The sequence below is a fragment of the Drosophila montana genome, unplaced genomic scaffold (assembly GCF_035044405.1).
Source record: "Drosophila montana isolate Dmon_TW-CO22-7 unplaced genomic scaffold, ASM3504440v1 contig_3266_1, whole genome shotgun sequence".
In the NCBI taxonomy this organism is placed as follows: domain Eukaryota; kingdom Metazoa; phylum Arthropoda; class Insecta; order Diptera; family Drosophilidae; genus Drosophila; species Drosophila montana.
This window is the reverse complement of record NW_026998148.1, coordinates 161,759-171,135: the sequence shown is the minus strand read 5'-3', so window position 1 is coordinate 171,135 and position 9,377 is coordinate 161,759. Positions and strand designations below refer to the sequence as shown.

Sequence of the window (9,377 nt, the reverse complement as noted above, 5' to 3'; positions counted from 1 at the left end):
AAAGGCATTCTCAAACAGCTAAGGGCTGCAGTCGTTGCTAGCAGCTGGGAAAGACCAGTAGTGAAATCGTTCCAAGAGCCAAAACAAAAATGACATTGAAATCAATGTAAATACGAGTCATAGAAGCCCCTGCACCGGATGCAAGCGTGCGTGACAGTTATAAATTAAAATCAAGTGAAGAAAGGCATTATATGCGACTAGTTAGATAATTGCAGCAGCAACAAAAACCGAAAACAACGAAGAACCGTAGCTCGTCATGTTCTTTCAGCGCTTTTTCGAGCGAAATAATAGTTCGGATAATAAAACGCGGCCGGCTAATGGCAACGGCGACGCCAATGAGAATGTCATTTATCACATGAGCGGCACGAACAATGTCATTGGCGAGGACAAGGATAACAACAACAATCAACAGTCAAGCACCAGCACGGACTCGCCGCACATCAGTATCTGCCCAAATAAAATGCAGCGTCGCCACGAGCAAACTGTGACTGCTGTCCAGCTAACCCCACTGTGGGAGCATGTTTTACGTACGCGTCGATTGCCGGAAACAATTTGCCCGGCCACCATGTTTGCCGAATTCCACGAGCGGTTGCAGGATCCCGAATGGCAAGTGCGCCAACATGCATTACGCGTTCTCGTCGACGTTTTGGTCATAATGGGGGCAAAAGCTGACAAGCATAGTATGCATTTTTTAATTGATTTAATCAAAAATCTCGGACACCAGGCACCCACGGTACGAAAAGGTGCACTCGACTGCTTGCGGGTCTATCTCTCGGAGACAGGCGTACCGGAAATGGTTATGCTACAGATTTTGGACACTGGACTAACTCAGCAGCCAACCTATGAAGAACGTCTCAGCTGTGGCGTTTTGCTATCACTTCCGCCATTACTACAATCGATTTTGCACACGCCACAAAGTCATTTTATAGTGAAGCACACCATTGAGCGACTAGTGCAGCGCCTGCAGCTGCAACAAACCCAACAGGAGATTACGCTGAAGGTGTTGGCCAAAATAAGTGAACTGTTGGGGGTGCAAGAGTTTGAGAGTTATTTAGACGAAATGGACGGCCTGGATGCATTGTCGCTCTATAACCAACTATGTAAAGTATATGGAATATCGAACAAGCCTCTTCGTACTGATGGCTCCATGACCAGTGTCAATGCTGGCGCTTGGAGGGCCTTGCCTCGAGAGCACATTTGGCGTAGCAGCAGTATTTCACATGAGCCAAAGGCAACTCTACTGCCAGAGAAGGGAAAGATTATAATGGAAACGGAAATACAAATCAACGATGATACGCTCACCATGCGAATTCTCGAAGCGGAAACCGAGACCGAGGAGACGGATAGTCCCATTATAGATGCAACGGAACTTGTATGTCGTCCATTTGCTGCTCCCCAGTCTCCACGAGAAACGGACGCGGGCATACTCCAGATAATAAGCGATTCAGAAATGGAGGAAATGACGCAGAATGAAACTGGTCTCGGCACGCCGTTTCGCAGTTTGAAACGTGTTACTTTTGGTGGAGAAGTGGTCAAAATGCGCACACCCGACAGTGATGCGACTTCCTCTACAAACCACATCGAAAGTACGGTGCCAGGTTACGGCAGACTCAACATTAGCTCATTGCCGCCTAATGAGACAGCAACTTCAGCATCACTGTTAGAGGGACAACACGCAGACAATAATTCAACTCCGGCAGGCAGCAACAAAATGACGGCTTTGACCTTAGAGATTCCGATTGATAATACTAAGCCTTTGCCCCGTGCTCGTAGTGCTCAGTCGCCACAGCAAAGTAGGGAACAGGCAAGGTCGACCAATAACAAAACTAGCTCCTATACATCGCCAAAGCGGGACGTCTCATACTCTCCTGTCTACCGCAGCAGTAGCATCAGTCCTGCTGGTAGTAACACAGCCAGTCCTAAAGTACCACACAAAGAAATCGAAGTTCTGCATAATCTTCAACGTGATCCGGATCCCTCGCCGCGCTCTTTACGGGCAAGTGATAGCATCACAACTGACCCAGTTATTTCTTCTACTTTGCCAGCGAAAGCACCAGCTACGCCAAACAGCTGGGAAGACCTGGACATTGTCAACCACAAAACTATAATGGACTTGCGGTCAGGAGTAAGTAGCAAAATTCAACTAGTGCAAGTAAGATGCATCGTAGATATGTATATATATTAAAAAAAAAGGATATTAAACGCACGCTATTCTTAATGCCAGTGGCCGTTTCATACGCTAACTGGGTCACTAGGATATACCATATACAGTTTCATATGCGTTCACAATTTCCTTCATAATGGCAGCCACCCAAAACTTATTATGTACACGACACGCATTGCCTCAATTTCAACAAATACATACATTGTTATTACCGGCCGAATGAAAACTACGGCAGGAATGGGCACCTCCACCACACACACACACACACATATTAATGGCAGAACCATTCCAGCCGTTGATAGGGCTCCTGTGTGCACCCCCCATGTACCAATGACCTATTAATTTTTGACGTTAACAATTCAAAAGCCCTACATTTTTACGTCGAATTTATGAGTGCGTTTTCCGTCAAACTTTTGTGAGCAAGCTTTCGTTCTATGAATGTGACAGCTTTTCATTATTTAATAATAATTGTTCTTTTAAAGCATTTTCATTTTACGCCCCCCACAAATTCGTATTGCAATGCAAATAAAATCCTTTAGGATCAATTGACTCCAAATATAGTATAACATCTGGTGGCACCTTACAAAAAACAGCTTGAGAGTTTTAGTTATGGTGCATGCTATGTATAGTGCTTTTGGTAGCTCCTGCAGACCAATCATTTAAATGCACGCGATATTTCTAGCGAGAAGCGAGAAAAACAACAATAACTTAGTAACAGCATGCATAAAGGACGATAAAATAGCAAAGAAATACATTGGGCCCCTCGCTGATGGAGACGCAGCTCAGCTTGGCATGGGGATAGAGTGGGGCACAGAGCGTGCCAAAAACTGGGTCAGCACTGGCACAAAAATAATAAAACATTAACAAAAATTATAGCGCGTACAGAATACAAAAAGGCGCGAATAAAAACATTTTATAGAGCATGGGGCAGTCGGGCAGTCAGGAAATTATTTAAAGCGACGTTATCGTTGCCGGCTTGCTCCAATTGTATTTAGTAGAAACAATGGACCCTTACTGCAATTATTGAAATGACTCAGAACTTGGCCATAAAATATTTGCCATAGTAAACGAAACCATTTATTCAATCTCTTCCCCTCCCCCCCACAAAACAGGACTGGCGCAATCGTTTACAGGGCATAGCCCAGCTTGAAATAGCACTAAGCTCATCATCCAACTTGGTGCTGGTGCAGCCCTATTTGGATAGTCTGCTGCGCACATTACTTTCTTCGGAGCGAAATTTCGAGGTAGCTGAGCTTAAGCGCGAGGTCTTGGTAAATCTGATTTCACGCCTGCCGTTGGACAACTTGGAGGAGCGTACGCCACAGATACTGTCGGGACTGTGTCGCCAGGGAAACGCAGGTGCAAACCGTGTATGCAAGGCACTTATGCAGCGCCTGCCTGCTGGGACAATTGTCGCCAAATTAACGGCGCCCGAGTATCTACATGCAAAGAGCTCAAAGGTGAGCTATTGTCTGAAATACTTGCTACGATTTCTATTTGACAATATCGTACGGCAGTTTCGTGATCACGCTTTACAAATGTCCATCTACTCCTTGATGTCATTTCCCGGCACCTGTTTCGACATCAACATTCTGGCAGCACAAGTCACCTATGCTGCACTTAATAGAAAGCGTCGGGTACGTCAGGCGGCATTGGAGGTATTTGCTGTGCTTGCTGATATTTCTTCGGTGGACCAGATTTTACAAATTGTTGCTGAGATAACAGATGATATCGAATCAGGACCTGCTCTGCTCAAGGCTGTGCAAACGCGTCTGTCCCGCCTCCAATTGCCCCTTATTACCCCTGATGGATCCGTCTTATATACATTTCATAAAGCAGACCAGGCTGGTATCTCACGATTTGGCGCAGATATGGATTGGATAACGCAAGGAGAAGGCTCTGCCTCCCCAAATGCTGTTAAAAGACGACGTCTGCATTTGGCAAACAAAAAACGTATGCTTCAAGAAAACGCAGACGAGGAAGTCACCGGAATGAACCATAGGTTAATTGATTTTTATCCGTTTTCATAACAATATGCACAAGTATTTAACATTGTTAAAATATTGTTTATTTAGCTGTAACGCAGATGAGAACTTGCATCGACACTCATTCCATTCACCACCCGAAGCCTTGGACATGTCTAGAGCCTCTAATGTAAGTTTCCTTCCCAACAGATACCCTGTGTCTTGGTCTGTTATCACTTTTGTTTTTGTCATTCAAAAATGCACTTTTTATAAGTACTTGTATTCCCAATATTGTGCTTTCAGGACTTTTTTCAAAGAAAAATCTATGGCACTAGTGGTAAGAATGGTAAGTCCATTGAAATCTCTAAACAATTAATATGCATTATACACATTTACTTGTTATCATTCAAGTAAACTGCTTGGAGCGTCGTGTAGTAACCAAAGCATGCTCTGAATCTTCAGTGGACGGAAGAAGCACGGACAGTACGACAACATCCTGCAGTAGTGGTAGTGGGAGTGGAAGTAGTAGTTTTATACAGCTGACAACCTGCAGGCGTTTAACACGACAAAATTCCCGGTAAGTTTGACGAATAGAATCCAAATTTTTACACTAAAGCATCGACTTCAAGGTTTCCGGCTGTGAGGCGGCAAACGGATTTCATTAGCAATTTTATGCGCAATATACAGCGAACTCCATATCCATATAGTTTCGAAGATTCGAAGAACCCAAAAGCAAATGATGATCTACAAAAAACTCAAAGGCATGTACAGCATGTACTTAAGAAGCCAACCAGTTCGCAGCACACTTTTGCACAGCAAAACTGGACGGATAATTGCAGTCAATCTCAAGGTGAATAACAATATTTCAAATGAAATTTGTAGCAATAATTTTTCCTCTTCTTCAAAAGCAAATTCGAAACTAAAGGAAACTAAAAAACAGGATATCAATAACCAATCAGAAACATCGGTGAATAAAGATGCCGAAAACTTTGGCAAATTCAAGTAAGTTAGAAAAGCTTTTCTTGACACAACTTAAAACTGCGTCCACAATGACAATACACCTGATACCAGGTAATAAAAACTTACAGCAGTTTAATTGACCAAAACCACCACTAAGAAATGTTAATTCTACATTATAAAATACTCAGTCTTATTTGATACAAATGTTAATGGGTAGGTAGTTCCGTCACTCCTTAAACAAAAAACTGCCGGCCAGCAAATTTAGTTGTACCTTTGACCCCAAAAATTGGCCACCTAACGCCTTACAACATTGGCGCCTTAAAGGTGGCATATAAAAGCCCAACAATTTTGCTATTTAACCTAAATAATTTAAATGCGCGATGAAGCACTCATCAGGGACATTTATGGTGTAGGTACAGGATGGCGGCCAGTGACGAACCTTCAAATGACCACTACAAGTAGCTGTGGCCCACAGCCTTTGTTAGAGCATATCATAATCTAGTTAAATATTTTGCCATTCATTCAAAAAAATTAATTTTTTTCTTGGCTTTAAAAAAATACACTAATTTAAGTTTTAAGTATAGAGAGAGAAAGAGAGAGAGTGTCAAGTGATAATTTAATATTTCAACTGGATTAAATTCCTGTTGCATTTTTGAAAGATCAATAATTAAATTGGTAATTATATATTTGCATATGTTAAACCATATAGCTAACTGAATTAATTCTACACATAAATGGACACAAGATAGGGTACCCAAGGGTCGAATTGGGTCGAGTTAGATTGCTTTTCATTGGACGTCTTCGTCAATTACACGAAGTAGCCCGAACATGTGTAAGAAGGCGCCCGATTAAAAGCAGAAAGTCAACCTGAAAATAACACCAGTGCTACGCAGACCAATGGCTAGCTTTCCACCTTCGTCGTCATCGTCGTTTTATAGCCTTAGTATTGGTATATATTCCGGGGTGCCCCTGGCTTGGGCAGGGGCTGTCTGATATGTGTGTGTGTGTGTGTGGGCATTGTTTAGTGTGGAAAACGCAATGTCCTGTTTTACATTTGCAACTTTAGTTGTGTTGTGTTGTGTTTTCCTGAAATGGAAATAAAGACCGCTTATATAGTTGTGGATTCGGCATTTCTTTCCATTTGGCGTGGCCGGAGAAGTGGTCAACCCGACGTTCTACGAACCTTGCAAACAGTTTGCAAAGTGGCGTTACTGCTTCAAGTGGTCAAACAGTCCTCCGGCTAGTTTCCAATTTAATACGTTTTAATCAAGTTCATCGACAAAATGTATTTCTCTCTCTAACTAGAGTGTGTTTTGGAGACAAGCAAACGAAATCAGTTTAGTAAAATGCAAAATGCCTTTTACTGTAGCGGTCAACCCGCTATTCTACTGGGGTTATTTCGCACCACATTTCACACAGTTAAGGAATATATACGGGAAAAGGCGATTGCGGCGCAACAGCGGCTGATACCTTATGATCGCTGCCTTTGTCTGTGTTGTTGTTGTTCTCACGCCAAGCGTAGAAAATCGATGAAAATTGATAAAAGTCCTACAAATGTGGCTGATAAAGTGACGTGGCAAGTTGATAAAACTTTAGTGAATGAGGTTTTTTCACAAACTGAGCTGTAAGTTTTTTGTGGGTGCTATTGGGGAATTATATACACTGTAAATTTGCTAACTAATTATAATTTTTTACACAGTGTTAAGGTCGAACCAGCAAATGAACTTACAACGTCCACCGCAGTGCAGTCATTCGCAGTAACATCTGGGCCGCATCAATCAGAAGGCTCTCCTCTGTCCTTAAGGTCAACAAGCTATTCGCAAAAGTCAACTGCCTCGGCTAAATCAACCGAAGTGGACAAACAGAATGTGGACCACTCTATAGCCCGGGAAGAGATGGAGCAACAATTTGGGGAGCTCGTAGTGGACGACATAGAAGAGGAGACGGAGTCACCCTTTCAGGAGCCCGCATTGAAACGCAACGAAAGCGTGAACAGCCTGCAGAGCAAAACAGAAAGCATTAGGACACAGCTTGAAGATGCCACACCACAAATGTCACGTGCCCAGTCAATTAAATCCTTGGCCATTGAAGAGGAGATTGAAAGCAGCAATAGCTTTGTAGTAGTTGAGGAGCTCCAGAACGAGCTCCAATCAACAGCCGCAGAGTCGCCGCCCATAAAACAACTGACAGAATTATCAACAGACAATGAAACATTTCTCGCATCTTTATCGCGAGCCTCATCCAGCAAAAAGGCTGATATCACACATGACGAAAGAGCCATACACTCACGTAGCATCTCGTTGGACTCGCTCTATGGCCGAAGACCCGCTTCTAAGCAAGGTTCCCTGGACATTAGTAGCACCACAACCGATAACAGCTCTCATACCGTTTCCCATCCTGACAACAGCAGATTGCCTCCAAAGTTACAGCACACACCGCTAAAACAAAAGTCGAAGACTTCATATCTTCTGCGTGGTCAGCGTCGCGTCTCACCTGTGAAGCAGGCCATCAAGATGTCGCAGACGGAATTATTTCCGCCGCATATGTCACGTTTTGAGAAGCCACGAGAAGCCTTAATAAAGACGTTTGATCAGCTGGACTCTAATAACTGGGAAGTGAACATAACAGGTCTGAAATATATGGTGCGTCTGCTTCGCCACCATGCAGATTTCTTGGACAGCCACATGCACATGACATGCATCCAACTTACTCGCTCTGTACGCAATTTACGCTCACAGGTAGCTCGTGCAGCCTGTCAGGCCGCAACAGAGTTATTTACCCTAAAATGCAAATCATTGGAGATTGAGTGCGATGACCTGGTCTGTGCGTTGTTGCACCGCACAGCAGACACAAATCGTTTCCTGCGTGCCGATGCCACCGGAGCCTTGGAGTCTTTGGTGGATAACTTGCAACCTGCGAAAGTACTCAACATCTTGACAAACAAAGGTGCTCAGCACCAGAATGCCATAGTTCGGACGACGACTGCGAAGCTGCTGTTTAGACTAGTCGAGCGCTTAGGCTGCGATCGCATTTACTCAATGGGTCGTGAAAGTCGTGACAAATTCTTTATGGTTGGTGCAAATCTTCTGCTTGAAGGCAGCCTCGAAACACGCAGCTATGCCAAGTCAATGTTCCGTGCTTTGTCAGAGCACGGAAGCTATCAGCGATTACTGTTAGAGGTAATACCACCGCGAACATATCGAAATGTGGAAAAGACATTGAGAAGCATTACCCGTTAATCTTTTAATTTATACGGATATATGTATATAAAGATTACCTTATTTTAAAGAACTTTAGATGTACAGTGAAAGCACAAGCCCGTAATCGTAATCATGAAATATGGTCAATGTTTTGAACGCAATAGATCATAGATAATACATTTACGCCTTTGTATATTCAAGACTAATAAAATAAATTTAAACACGAACTTTATGCAATTTAATGCACACACTACAGTAATCTTTTTCCGTTGATATATCGCTGATCAGACCTTCGATTGCCGCCACTGTTGTTGTGTTGTTGCTGCTGATGTGGTCTTGGCCGTTTGCGGTCCATGACGGCACTGTCGCTGCGGCGCCGCATATCATTATTATATTTGTTTTGAGCGCCAGCGGTGCGGTCGAATTGCTTTCCATCGTGCATACTGTGACGAGCATTACGTGGACCTGCGTGGGTATTCATTGGTGGGGCGGGAGAAGCAAATCCTTGAGAAAACGGATTGTGTGTCCGTCCTTGTCCAATAAAAGGTTGCTTAGGTTTATCTGGGCATTGCTGCCGGATTGTGATTTTCTTTTGAAACAGTTCAAGTCCTTGATAGAGCTCCATGGCAAAGGGCACTGCACATTTGTGCTGATATGTAACAAATCCAAAATTACGTTGACGTCCAGTATTATCCAGTGGTATACGCGCGCTTTCTATGGGACCTGCTTGCAGAAATACTTCATAGAGTATTTCCTCAGTTACGCGTTCGTCCAGGTTATTACAGAACAAAGTGCGAGTTTGCTCTTCATCATCTGCATCTTCGTCATCTAGGTCCTCTGTATCATTTTGAGGGTGCAATGGTGCTCCTTCTGATCGCCCATATCCGAAGTCACCGCCAACGAAATTCGCAGGCTGTCCAAATGGGAAAGGCAACTGCATACCCATCATGTTAGCTGCATTGCAAATTTGTTGCTGCAGAGCCGCCTGTTGAATGGCGGCCATAAAACTATCCATTTTAGTTATTTTCAATCAAAATACTTTGCAATTGAATGTGTACACAAACGAACGAGAAGATTGTTTTTATATTC

The 9,377-nt window shown here is 43.4% G+C and overlaps 2 protein-coding genes across 2 annotated transcripts; one reads left to right on the top strand and one right to left on the bottom strand.

Moving 5' to 3' along the window:
• Positions 1–100: 100 nt before the first annotated feature.
• On the top strand, positions 101–8,610 carry LOC135434076 (uncharacterized). Its single transcript, XM_064690447.1, has 10 exons — positions 101–2,125; positions 3,277–3,624; positions 3,682–4,166; positions 4,240–4,318; positions 4,432–4,474; positions 4,540–4,705; positions 4,758–4,978; positions 5,037–5,130; positions 6,413–6,712; positions 6,788–8,610. Exons 1-10 carry the CDS (start codon positions 257–259, stop codon positions 8,325–8,327), a joined length of 5,145 nt encoding a protein of 1,714 aa, XP_064546517.1. The 5' UTR covers positions 101–256; the 3' UTR covers positions 8,328–8,610.
• LOC135434086 (RNA-binding protein 7) lies at positions 8,317–9,372 on the bottom strand. Its single transcript, XM_064690465.1, has one exon. The coding sequence runs from the start codon at positions 9,301–9,303 to the stop codon at positions 8,539–8,541; it is 765 nt and encodes a 254-aa protein (XP_064546535.1). The 5' UTR covers positions 9,304–9,372; the 3' UTR covers positions 8,317–8,538.
• Between the last annotated feature and the right edge of the window lie 5 nt (positions 9,373–9,377).